This window comes from Capra hircus, chromosome 7, assembly GCF_001704415.2.
Source record: "Capra hircus breed San Clemente chromosome 7, ASM170441v1, whole genome shotgun sequence".
NCBI lineage: Eukaryota > Metazoa > Chordata > Mammalia > Artiodactyla > Bovidae > Capra > Capra hircus.
The window spans coordinates 95,960,856-95,974,606 of NC_030814.1; the positions used below are offsets into that span (position 1 = coordinate 95,960,856).

The 13,751-nt window shown below is 44.5% G+C and overlaps 1 protein-coding gene across 4 annotated transcripts in view; it reads right to left on the reverse strand.

Annotated features, from left to right (window-relative positions):
* The window catches only part of INSR (insulin receptor), a 148,690-nt gene that overhangs the window by 38,790 nt on the left and 96,149 nt on the right, over positions 1-13,751 (reverse strand). For all 4 annotated transcript variants that reach the window (XM_018051135.1, XM_018051134.1, XM_018051136.1 and 1 more), the window contains exons 4-9: positions 12,776-12,924; positions 11,587-11,731; positions 9,872-10,086; positions 8,746-8,872; positions 7,507-7,757; positions 5,554-5,721 (exon numbers count right to left, since the gene is read on the reverse strand). In XM_018051135.1, the coding sequence (XP_017906624.1) occupies positions 5,554-5,721; positions 7,507-7,757; positions 8,746-8,872; positions 9,872-10,086; positions 11,587-11,731; positions 12,776-12,924 (1,055 nt within the window). The remainder of the gene's footprint in view (positions 1-5,553; positions 5,722-7,506; positions 7,758-8,745; positions 8,873-9,871; positions 10,087-11,586; positions 11,732-12,775; positions 12,925-13,751) is intronic.

Here is a 13,751-nt window from a genome sequence, read left to right on the forward strand (position 1 = left end):
GGGCTCAAGTCCCCATCCCACTCCCGCCCCCCACCACCTACACACACATATATACACACATGCAGAGCAAGGGGGACCTTCTCAAAGTGGCTGGGCACATGGACAGAGCTCAGCAGAGATCTGGGTTCAAGCTCTCCTGGGAAGAATAAGATCCTTCATGGGAGGGTCCTGACAACAGAGAAGGTGCCTGTCAGCATGCAGCAAGACACTGTCGGACACAACAACCTCACAAGGCTGGAGGCCAAAGGTAACTGTGCATGTCCCTGCCCTTGGGGAGCTTAACATTCCAGTGGCTGAGGTGCACGGGAGTGGGAGGAATATACAGTGAACCAAGAAATGCACATGCTGCGTGTCAGATGGCAGGGGAAAAGGACAGGGGGTCTCCAGGGCGAGTGTCTCAGAGAAAGTGATGCTAAGCCGTCCCCAAGTGAGTAAAATGATCCATGCGCACGTCTTGTATGTGTATGCTCAGTCACTCAGTCTTGCCCGACTCTTTGTGATGCCGTGGACTGTAGCCCGACTGGCTCCTCTACCCACAGGATCTCCCAGGCAAGAACACTGAAGTGGGTCACCATTGCCTCCTTCAGGGGATCTTCCATCTCCAGCATTGGCAGGCGGGTTCTTTACTGCTGAGCCAGCTGGGAAGCCCATAGAAGAGGCAGGCTACTCTTTAAAGGCTTAAAACCATGCCCTTGATGCCAGGTGCCTATTTGTGTCTATTGAGCAAGGGAAATTCCATCTCTTCCTCTCCCTTTTAGTGGCTCCGGGAGACAATGAGCTCTAAGCATCTTCCTGTGAATGCTGAGTACCCACTCGGAAGCTTTGGAAATCCTTAAACATACTTCTTAACGTTTATTAATAGACACAGAATAGCCTGTGTAGGTTTTAGCTGTTAGAGGGGTTATTGATGGCATTATAGATGGAAAATAAACTTAGGATTTCCTTAGTAAAGGGTGGGGGCGGGGGCAGGCTCCTGATTTTTTTCTGGGGAGGAAGGGACTTTTGATCAGACACAGACAGGGCTCCTGACCCCTGTCACCCTTTCCGCATGCCACTTGGTGCCCCGTGGGTTTCTGTGACTGTAAGGTACAGTAACACATCTAGTCAAATCCACAGGGACAAAGTGGAAAGGTGGGGAGTGGGGGAGCCAGTGTTTCACAGGGACAGAGTTTCAGTTTGGGGAGATGAGAAAGTTCTGGAGATGATGGTGACGATGGTTGCACGACAGTGTGAATGTGCTTAATGCCGCTGAGCTGTGCACTTAAAAGTGGTTCAAATGGTCAACTTTACGTTATGAAAGTTTTACAATTAAAAAAACCATATAGTTGATGAGACTGTACTGTATAATTGAAATATACAATTCAATATCAGAGTAGAAGCTAAAAGTTCTCATTTGAAAAAGGAGGGGACTTCTCTGGTGGCTCAGTGGTAAAGAATCTGCCTGTCAAGGCAGTACACGCAGGTTTGATCTCTGGCCTAGCAAGATTCCACATGCCACGGGGCAGCTAAGCCCGTGCACCGCAACTACTGAGCCTGCACTCTGGAGCTGGTGCTCTGCAACAAGAGAAACCACCGCAATGAGAAGCCTGTGCACCGCAAAGAAGAGTAGCCTCCGTTTGCCGCAACTAGAGGGAAGCCTTTGACTAGCAATGAAGACCCAGCACAGCCAAAACCAAGTAAATAAAGATTTCTTCAAAAAAAAAAATATATATATATATGTGAAGTGATAGATGTATTAACTATGTGGGAGGAATTCTTTTCCAATGTGTATGCCCAAAAAGTCATCACAATTTACACACAGTTTTCCTTGTCAATTATCTCTCAATAAAACTGAAAAAAAATAAACCACTTCTGATTCTAAAGGAAACTAGTATGGATCACAGCTAGCAAATTATTTATTGTGTGTGTTATCAAGTTTATTTATTTGTGTGTGTACTTGGGTTTTTTCTTTGTGGCAAAATACACATAACACAAAATTTACCGTCTTACTCATTTGTAAGCATCGTGATTCAGTGTCATTAAGTATATTTACATTATTGTGCAACCATCCCCACCATCCATCTCAAGAACTTTCTCATCTTCCCAAACTGAAACTCTGTGCCCATGAAACTCTGACTCTCCATCCTCTCCTCCACCCTTGGCCCCCACCATCTGCTTCCTGTCTCTATAGATCTGACTCCTCCAGGGACCTCCTGTAAGTGGAATCAGATAATATCTTCCTTAGTAAGTTTATTTTTTTTAATTCTATAAACTTTGGGCAAAATGACAAATAAAATCATGTCAAATCATCACCTTCTAATGACAGACTGACTTCCAGAATAAAAGTTGTTGCTCTTAAAAAAAAAAAAAGAAAGAAAGAAAACACTGCCTGCCCCGATGATGGTGGCAGTTCTAGTTGGTGGTTTCGGTTACTCGAATGCAGGGCCAAGAGTGCACAGCTGAGCCCATGACTTTGCTTGCTCTCGAGTTATATAAAGCATCCGAGGAGATAAATCACGTTTGCAACCCTCTGCTCAGGCGGGGGATGAGGTCACAGGCATACATATAGCACATGATCTTAGAGCTGGGCCAGCTCCCGGAGATCATCTGGCCTCCTGCCCCTTTTCCCCAAAAGGAGGCAGCCGGTGACAAGCCGGGTGACTTGCCCAAAGCCCTACATCAGGGTACAGAAAACCTTAGTCTCCCGACCTCAGTCACATGTCATCAGCTGCCCCAAGGTAGGAGGATACCAGTAACTCACAACCTCTAAAGGAAACTAAAGTCAGAGCAGAAAGCAGAGACATCACTTTGACGACAAAGGTCTGTCTAGTCAAAGCTATGGTTTTTCCAGTAGTCATGTATGGATGTGAGAATTGGACTATAAAGAAGGCTGAGCACCGAAGAATTGACGCTTTCGCATTGTGGTGCTGGAGAAAACTCTCGAGGGCCCCTTGGACAGCAAGGAGCTCAAACCAGTTAATTCTTAAGGAAATCAACCCTGAATGTTCACTGGAAGGACTGATGCTGAAGCTGATGCTCCAATACTTTCACCACCTGATGTGAAGAGACAACTCATTGGAAAAGACCCTGATGCTGGAAAAGATTGAGGGCAGGAGGAGAAAGGGGTGTCAGAGGATGAGATGGCTGGATGGCACCACCGACTCAATGGACATGAATCTGAGCAAACTCGGGGAGAGAGTGAAGGACAGGGAAGCCTGGCATGCTGCAGTCCGTGGGGTCGCAAAGAATCGGACATGACTTAGCTACTGAACAACAACAAAGCAACAAGCAACAACACAGCAAGTAGAGGATAAATCAGGAGCTTGGGATGAACACACACACACGATCATACGTAAGACAGATAACCAACCAGCACCTACTGCCTACTCAATATTCTGTAATGACATATGTGAGAAATTAATCTGAGAAAGAATGAATCTAGGGAATTCCCTGGTGGTCCAGTGGCTAAGACTCTGAGCTCACAGTGCAGGAGGCCTGGGGTTGAGTGCTGGTCAAGAAACTAGATCCCACATGCTGCAATGAAGACCCGGCGCAGTCGAGTAAATAAATATTTTTTGAAAAGAATGAATCTGTGCACGTGTATAATTGAACCACTTTGCTGTACACCCAAAACTAATACTAAATTGTAAGTCAACTATTTTTTTAACACTCAGTCATGTCTGACTCTTTGCGACTCCATGGACTGAAGCCCGCCAGTTTCCTCCGTCCATGGGATCTTTCCAGGCAAGAACACTGAAGCGGGTTGCCATTTCTTACTCCAGAGGATCTTCCCAACCCAGGGATCAAGTCCCCGTCTCTTGTGTCTCCTGCTTTGGCAGGCAGATTCTTTAGCACTAGCACCACCATACTCCAATAATTTTTTTTAAATAAATAATAAACAAGAGTCTAGGGATTGGCAGGGGAATCTTTTATATAGACTCAAACAAAACAACTAAAAGGGGGAAAAAGACTTCTGTTTCTTCAGTTTGATGGACTTTTTTACAACCCAGTTTTAAAATAATGTAAGACTAATTTATACACACCAGTTTGAGGCTTCAAATATTTTTTCCTTTTTCTGTAGATGGATGCAAGCCCATTAAGTAAACGAGACTAAAGGCTGGAAAATATGTGTCATTCATATACATTTTTAATGAAAAGCCTAGGGAGGAAGAGATTCGAGACTCTTTGCTGTCTCCAATCCTTAAAACTTAAGGGTCTAAACTTAGGGGCCAGGTCTTCCCTGGGGGTCCAGCAGTTAGGACCTTTCCAATGCAGGGTAGGGTGGATTTGATCCCTGGTCAGGGAGTTAAGATCCCAAATGCCATGTGTCCAAAAAAATTAAAAGTAAAAAATAAAAATAAAATTAGAGACCAAAAAAGTCGATATATGTATAACTGATTCACTTTGCTGTACACCTGAAACTAATAAAACCTTGTAAATAAACTATGCCAATAAAAAATTTAAAAAATAAGGGACCAAAATTCTTCCCTAACTTTGTCAATCACCACTCCACGCATTAGTTGTGTTTCTAGCTTAGCAGAGAAGTCTTGCATGGGTTAACACAGCTACATCCCCACCAGGGGGAGGTGGACGAGGAAGGGGAAGAGGAGAAGATTCCAGAACGCAATGATGCCAAGACATGGGGAGTGTCTGGTTTCAACATGAGTCTTCAGAGCTTGTCTGCACCCTGTGATGTTTAGAAATGTGAACGGGCAGACAGACCTCCCCTTACTGTGTTTTTTACAAATCGAAGGTTTGTGCGAACCCCAAGTCCAGCAAAACTATTAGCACCATTTTCCCAGCAGTATTTGATCACTTTGTATCTCTATGTCATGCTTCAGTAATTTTCCCAATGTATCAAACTTCTTCATTTTTATTCTGCTTGCTATGATGATCTGTGACCAGTGATCTTAGATGTTACTGTTGTAATTGTTTGGGCATGTTTTTAAAGCAATAAAATATTCTTTAATTAAGGTTATGTGCACGGGTTTTTTTTAGTCTCGATTTCTTCTTGTTAAAATTTTTATTGAAACAGAATTGATTTATAATGTTGTGTTAGTTTCAGGTGTACAGCAAAGTAACCGTCATATATACATATATCCTTTTTCAGATTATTTTCCATTAGAGATTATAAGATACTGAGTAGAGTTCCCTGTACTATACAGTAGGTCCTTGTTGATTATCTATTTGGGGTAGCAAAGAGTCAGACACAACTGAAGTGACTTAGCACGCACGCACATGTATATTTTAAGCATATTTTTTCTTAAACATAATGCTATTGCACACTTAATAGACTATAGTGTAATGTGAATATAACTTTTATAGGCACTGGAAACCAAAAACTTCATGTGACTTCATTTATTGCAATATTTGCCTCATTTCGGGAGTCTGGAACTGAACCCTCGGTATCTCTGAAGAATGCCCCTGTGTGTGTTTTTATCTGAGATAGAATGGAGTGTGTGCTCCCACAAGCACACGCTGGAAATGGGCGGGGAGAGACGTGTCCCAGACGTGTCCCAGATGGTGGATCCGGTGTGTGAAACCAGCCCCTCCCTGACCCCAGTCTGCACTCACCTTTGAGGCAATAATCCAGTTCATACAGCTCACTGTCTTCCGCCTGCCTCTCCCAGAACACCAAGTAGTGTGTGATATTGCCGTTGGGGTCGGAGGGAGGCTTCCACTTCAGAATAATCTGGGACGAGGAATTAGAAACTGAGATGGGATCCAGGGGGACGGAAGGATCTGCAAAGGAGAAAGGAGACAGATCCACTGTGAGGGGGAGGGTACAAGCAGTCAGGTGGGCATGAGAGGGAACAGCCAAGTTAAAGAAATCCTGAGGATGTTCTCTGCAGTGTTACTTAGCATCAGAGGAAACTGGAGACACCTGGACATATGGAACACTTGCCTAATACGAGCATGGGTTACAAAATTTCAATCCATGCAGAACCACAGACTACATAGATTTCCATGTTCCACCATTTTTGTAACAAACATTTACAGAGCTCTAAGGAAAGGCAAGCTTGCTTTGTTCCAGGCGCTGGAAAGGTGGTGGGGAAAAGGAGGGTGGTAGGAATAGGTAAAGTCACATGTTCCGGTTGATTAGCCCCAAACTGAACCCAGTCATGGGGCAAATTTCAGCAGTGGGATGCCGTTCAAACCTATCACTGAGCTGGCAGTCCATTTCACATCCCTTCAAAGGCATCAACTTTGGGCTCCACAAAAGCTTCCCCTGGAGAATGGAGGTGGCTGAGAGTCAGCAAGGGGTAGGGGTAGGAGTCTCCAGACAGAAGACACAGTGTGTACAAAAGCCTGGAAGCTGCAAGTTTCCGGAACTCTAAGTCCTTTGGTTTTGCTGGAGGATACAGGGCAAGAGGACAGTAGTCACAAGAGCTGCTTCATAAAGCTTGGGCTCTACCCTATAGGACGGGATTTCTCTCTGCTGATTTTGGGAGGCTGGATAATTCTCTGCTGTGGGTACTGTACTGCGCATTGTTGTATACTGAGCAGAGTCCGTGGTCCCACACTCTAGAAAATACTCCAGTGGCCTACTCCCCCCAAAAATGGAGATGTGAGAGAGATTTCCTTGGTGGTCCCGTGGTTAGAACTTTGTCTTGCAAGGCAGGAGGTGCACTTCGATCCCTGGTCAGGGAGCTTAGATGCCACATGCCTTGTGGCCAAAAAACCAAAACATAAAGCCAAAGCAATATTCTAACAAATTCAATAAAGACTTTAAATATGGTCCACATTAAAAAACAACAACAACAACCTAGAGCCTATTACACCAAGTGAAGTAAGTCAGAAAGAGAAGACAAATATCATAATTAATGCATATATATGGAATCTAGAAAGATGGAACCGATGGACCTATTTGCAGGGCAGCAATGGAGATGCAGACATAGGGAACAGACTTGTGGACCCAGGGAGAGACGGGGAGGGGAGGATGATTCACGAGAGTAGCATGAAATATATACATTACCATATGCAAAACAGACAGCCACTGGGGATTGGCTGTAAGATTCCAGGAGCTCAAACTGGTGCTCTGTGACAGCCTAGGGGATGGAATGGGGTGGGAGGTGGGAGGGAAGACCAAGAGGGAGGGCACATAGGTACACCTATTGCTGATTCATTTGATGTATGGCAGAAACCAACATTGTAAAACAATTTTCCTTCAATTAAAAATAAATCAATTAAAAATTTTAGTTTCAAAAAAATGGAGAAGAGGAGAGAAGCAGAGATGAAACAAAAACTGGCAAAATAGTGATAATTATTGAAGCTAAGAGATGATTACATAGGGAGAAGGGCTATTTTTTCCTACTTTTGTAAATATTTGAAAAATTTCCATAACGGTAAGAAGAAATATATGTTCCTTTCTAATGTCTTGTTGCTACTGCCTCATCTTCTAAAATTGTAAATCTCAGTGCCCAGCTCTTTCAGAAGCCAACGACCATGCAGAAAAAAAAAGCATTTCATATGAAAGACAAGATGTCTGAGCTCATGCATAAGTTCACATTGACAAGAAATGCTTACTAGTGGCATCTGTCTGGACATAGATGATGTCACTCTTGGCTCCGTATGTACGGCGTTCATCAGAAAAGGTGACCAGGGTCTTGACAAAGATGGCATACTGGGTCCAGGGCTTGAGACCACGCATCAGCCACCCAGGATGGTTCTGTGACTTGGGGTCGTTGGACCTCGTAGGTGGGTCAATATCCACCACTGTCCAGCTGTTGGAGCCGCACGCATCCTGCCCATCGAATTCTGTCACATTCTGGTAAGGGCTTTCAAGACCAAACAGGTAAAGAGGGTTATCATTCCTTGACTATAGTTCTAAAAACCAGAGAGATGTGGCTGGGGGAAGTTACCTCTTACAGGCTTGCACCCTGTTCACCAACAATCTTCTGCCACAAGGAGGAAGGACACAGAAGCAGCCAAAGAGAAAGGGATTGCTTTCCCTATGTCTCAGTTTCCCAGTAATATTAATAATAGTGATCATGATGATGATACTATCTGAGTTAGTGATAAGATCACATGAGAGGATGTGGGCTGACTCCTCCACACACAGCCTGACACATAGTAAATCATAAGGGATGGAATGATTATCCATGTTAATATGATCACCACTTCCACTGTCTCCTTTTAAAACTCCAGCACAGTCATATACTCAAGATGACTAGGTGTCACCGGATGACGACAGTGTTTCAGTGTAAGATGATGAATAAATTGTGGGGTGGGGCAGTGATGATGGTCACAGAGCATCACGAATGTACTTAATGCCCCTGAGCTGTACATTTAAACATCACTAAGATGATCAATTTCATGTTTGTTTTACCATAATTATTTGCGTTGGAAAAAATCTAAAATAGATTTAAAAATAAACTCTTTTTAAAAAAGACACCTACTAAGTAGATACCTACTAAATAGAAATACCTACTAAGACACATACTAAGCAGACTTAAAAAAAAAAAAACACCTCCTAAGTAGACTCGTGACTTTTTGTTGAGAATGTCTGGTGAGATGTACAACAAGGGGCAAAACGGAATATTTCTATAGGAGATAGCTCAATCTAGACCTCCAAAAGAAGCCTGCCTGCTTCAATTTCTGGCTTTTGACAATAAGAAATGTTATTGATACACCATCACCTGGTGAGATCCCACCAAGGGATGTATGATATTTATTCCACGCATAAGAAGGAGATAGAAAGGAACCTCAGTGGGGGAACCTCTGAGCACAAATGTAACACACACACCTCTTTATCTTTCTACTTACGCCTCTTTGTAGAACAACATGAACCCCAGGAGGTCTCGGAAGTCAGGAGGCCAATACGGCTCCCATTTCAGCAAGATCTTGTCATAAGATGTCCGAATGTAAGAAAATTTAAGTAATTCATTTTCACCTAGAAAGGTTTTTTAAAAAAACAAACCAAAACACTCAGTATCAGAATTTTAAATAATTTGTTTCAGCCCAAAGCAGGTGATCCCATACTTCCAAGAGAATCCACAAGAAGGAAGATGGCAATCTGCTGTTTTCTAGTGAGGTCTCATTTCCACGTGCCTTTCCCTTGCTCAGAGGCAAGAACAGATCATATAGGTTGGCCCCAACTGCAAGTCAATTATTGGCCAGACGCTCATCTAAAGAACTGTGGTTGCCGCCAACAGGGAAGGACAAGTGGCCAGTTGGTGCTGGGAAAAGGACACTTTCAAGAATAACATTTGTCCTAACACAATTTGTCTTACATGTGGATCCTCATGTCAGAAAAAGTAACTCCAGTGCAAATGGATACAAGCTGACTGGGCTCTAAGCCCACTCTCTCTAAGAGAGTGCAGATCATTATATCTGGAGTGACCACTCTTTGGAAAGACAATGCCTTGGAGACAGTAATTCCCTCTCCCTGGAATATAAACCCTCCCTTAAGCTCCACCCCAACCTTGCTCTCTCCCTCCCCTGAATTATCAGAGTTTGGACCAAACTGTCTCATAACAAAACAGCTTCACATGAGGGTATCACGGAAGCCTTGGACCTCAATGCTCAGCTATTTCTTCAAGAGAAAAACTCATCACAGCAGGGTGGTCAGCTCTCAGCCTCCAATTGTAGCAATTGCAGAACTTTACTGTAGCATTTGAGCCAAGGCCATATATATAAGGGGATGGCATTCATTCACTCATTCATTCAGTGCTTATGCGGCATCTTCCAGCATCAGGCATTGCATTTGGTATTTGGCAAAGAGATTAACGTGTACAACACTTGTCCTCAGTGTTTCAGAAAGTCTAACGCACACTTAGTTGGTTTAGCTCACTGCGGGTAAGTGACACCCACCCTGGGTACCAGTGTGGTGGGGGAGGTAGGGGAAGTCACACTGTCTGGTCCATGAAAGGACGAGAGCATTGCCACTTACAGGATGCCTGGTCCCCATTGGTCTTTAAAGCAATGTCATTTCTCTCCTGGCGCCCCTTCGTTCCTGAAACTTCCTCCATCTTGTGAATTTCCGACAGGCACAGTTTGGGGTTATAGTGGAAGAAGAGTTTCCCCTGAGTGATGGTGAGGTTGTGTTTGCCCCAGTCCCATAGCTGCCTTAGGTTCTGGTTGTCCAAGGCGTAGAAAGAGTAGTTCCTATGGAAACACACACAGGCCCAATCATTCATCAGCTTGTCATCTCCACCTCCAAAACGGTGGGGCCACGGCTGGAACTGATCTCATTCGATGCTCCACCCCCAGTTCTAACCACTTGCCTGACACATACTCATGACGTGTTGAATAGAGGGTGACAGGCATAGGGGAAGCTGAGGAGGTCTTCAAGGCCAGGAAGATACTTGAGCTCAGTCTTGTAGGGGAGGAGGGCAAGAGTGTGACGGATTGAGATATGGGTTTTGCCAAAGGGCAAGACTGAAGACACAGAGGTACCTGAGCTGGGCTCAGGGCAGAGCAGACTAGCTTGTTCTGAACAATAGGTGAAAGGCAATACTGAAGAGATACCATGGGCCAAACCCTCTAGTATACTGCATGCTAGACCAAGACCAAGAACACACGTGCTTCCTCGGTAGACAGAGGGGGGCCACTGAAGGTTTTATAACAACTCAGTAACTCAGGGAGACCTACACCTTAGAATTATGAGTGGGCCACCAGGATACAGTGAATGGGAAATGGACAGCAGCTTGACCTGTGTTACCCAGCACAGAAACCACCAGCCACATTTGCCAACTGAGCCCCTGAAATGTGGCCCTTCTGAACTGTATCAGAAGTAAAAACAAAAAAACAGCAAAACCCCCCACAGATTTCAAATACTTAGCATGAAAAAAAAAGATGTAAAATATCTTGCTTATCATTTTTTGATACTGAGTCCATGTCAAAATAACATTTCAGATTTAAGGGGTTTAGTAAAATGCATTATTAAAATTCATTCCACCTATTTTTTCTAAAGTTTTAAAATGTAGCTACTAGAATATTTAAAGTCTTATATGTGACTTGCATTATATTTCTGTGGAATGGGCCTAACAGTTCTAGAACCAGCAAGGAGGTCATTGGAATAATCCAAATGAAAGGTGTGACCTTTGGCAAGAAAGGTAGTTTTATGGTTATATAATATTCCATTACATACACACACACACACACACACACACACACACACCATGCTTTCTTTACCCATCCATCCATCAGTGGATACTTAGTATACACACACACACACACACACACACCATGCTTTCTTTACACATCCATCCATCAGTGGATACTTAGTATACTTGTGACTTGCATTATATTTCTGTGGAATGGGCCTAATAGTTCTAGAACCAGCAAGGAGGTCATTGGAATAATCCAAATGAAAGGTGTGACCTTTGGCAAAAAAGGTAGTTTTACGGTTATATAATATTCCATTACACACACACACACACACACACACACACACACATATCCATCCATCAGTGGATACTTAGTATACACACACACACACACACACACACACACACACACACACATACACATCATGCTTTCTTTACCTGTCCATCCATCAGTGGATACTTAGGTTGTTTCCATGTCTTGACAGAAAAAAACCTAAGATTTTCTAACTCACAAACTTCCTGGTGAGGCCACAGATACAGCATCAGGCCCACATACCCAATTTCCAAGGTCTCCCCTCGAATCAGACGTAACTTCCGGAAGAAGGAAAGTGACACCAGGGCATAGGACCGGCGGATTTTCAGATATCCTGAAATTTCCTCAATGAGTCCAAGGTTGGCCTCTAGCTCAGCTGCCAGGTTGTCTAAGGAAAGGAGAGAATGAATATCCAGTGGGTTTCTACCAAAACATTTTAACCTTTCCAGAATTCCCCATGGTGAAGAGTTAACTTCCAGGCTGAAAATGATTTTGGCCTCTAGCTCAGCTGCCAGGTTGTCTAAGGAAAGGAGAGAATGAATATCCAGTGGGTTTCTACCAAAACATTTTAACCTTTCCAGAATTCCCCATGGTGAAGAGTTAACTTCCAGGCTGAAAATGATTTTTGCGAGCCCAGCTCCAAGCACATTTATAAGGCAGTGTGGTTATGACAGAGATTGTCCTGCTTGCAAAGCTGAATGTGTTTACTATGCAGCCGACCCCTGCTCCCTCCATCCCCCTGCTTTGTTGCCCTCAATGCAGGAACCGCTGCCTGGGTTTATATTATACATTCATTTGTTTATTTGCAAGATCCACCATGCATGGACTTGGCCTTATTCACTGTGAGTATTCAATAAACGTTTGTTGAATAAATAAACAAAGGAATACTTTTTGACTGTGACAGAATTTCTGGAAACACAGTCCCCAGACCTGCAAAAGAGGTCATACTATCTGCTTGGGATGGGATGGGGAAGAAGGTGGGAGGGGGGTTTGGGATGGGGGACACATGTACATTTGTGGCTGATTCATGTCAATGTATGGCAAAAACCATCACAAAATTGTAAAATAGTTAGCCTCCAGTTAAATAAATTGATTTTTTTTAATGGAAATGCCTGATGTCCCAGCTCAGTCCTGGCCCCATTTCCCTGCTCCTCCTTGCCCCCCTCCCCGTCCCCACCCCAAGATTCTTATTTTCCAAGCTGAGAATTGGGACATCAGGCATTCCCATTTTTTAAAAAATGTATTTATTTTAATTGGAAGCTAATTACTTTACAATATTGTGATGGGTCCAGGACTGAGCTGTGAACCCCAAGTTTGGAAGCACATTATTCCTTGCATGACTCCACTGATGGGTCTCTGGGTTATTGTCCTGGTGTGCTCAGAGGGAGAGTGGATCCCAGGAGGCAGCAACCCCTCCCCCCAGAGCACTCACTGCCCCCTCGAATGTTGATGATTAAGCTTCCGTTGATGATGGTGCAGCCTCGGAGCTCCTGGGCAGATGTTACTGAATCGATGGTCTTCTCACCTTCCAGGAGGTGGCATACCTTGGGACAGGGGCCCAGGCAAGGGGTACACATCAAGCTGCAGAAAGAGTGGGGAGAAAGATCAGGACGCACACGCACACACACACACACACACAGAGCGGAGAGCGTGCTGCACGGGGTCCCAAGCGACCATAAGGCAGCGTGCTTCAGCCACAGCACTGCTGACATTGAGGTGGGAGAATTCTTCACTGTTGGGGGCTGTCCTGCACATGAGGGGTGTTAAGCAGCAGCCCCGCGCTCCCATACTATGCTAACACCACCTCCCATCCAAGGCATGACAGCCAAAAATGTCTCCAAACATTGTCCCCTGGGGAAAGAGGCACAAAAAGCCCCCTCCAGATAAGAACCACTGTCTAAAGGGATAGGCTTAGGGCTTTTCTCCAAGGTGACAGGTTCTACAGCATTATCCCAAGGTCAGGGTACTCATGCCCAAATGATGGGTCTTCTGCCTTACCCCAAAGAGAGGGGCTTCCCACTGTACCCCATGGAGAATCATGTACTACCCTGGAGACAGAACTCACACTATTACAAGGAATTGATGGGACTCCTGACGTAACCATAGTGACCAGTTGTGCAGAGCTAATGATTTTGCCCCCAACTAGTGGTACTCAGGCTGCCACTGCAAGGTGATGGGATGTCTGCTGTTCTCTGTGCGGTCTGACCTTCCCTGTGGCTCAACTGGGCTTCCCTGGTGGCTCAGCTGGTAAAGAATCCATCTGCAGTGAAGGAGACTGCCTGCAGTGCAGGAGACCTGGGTTCGATCCCTGGGTTGGGAGGATCTCCTGGAGGAGGTCATGGTAACCCGCTCCAGTACTCTTGCCTGGAGAATTCCATAGACAGAGGAGTGGTAGGTTACTGTCCAGT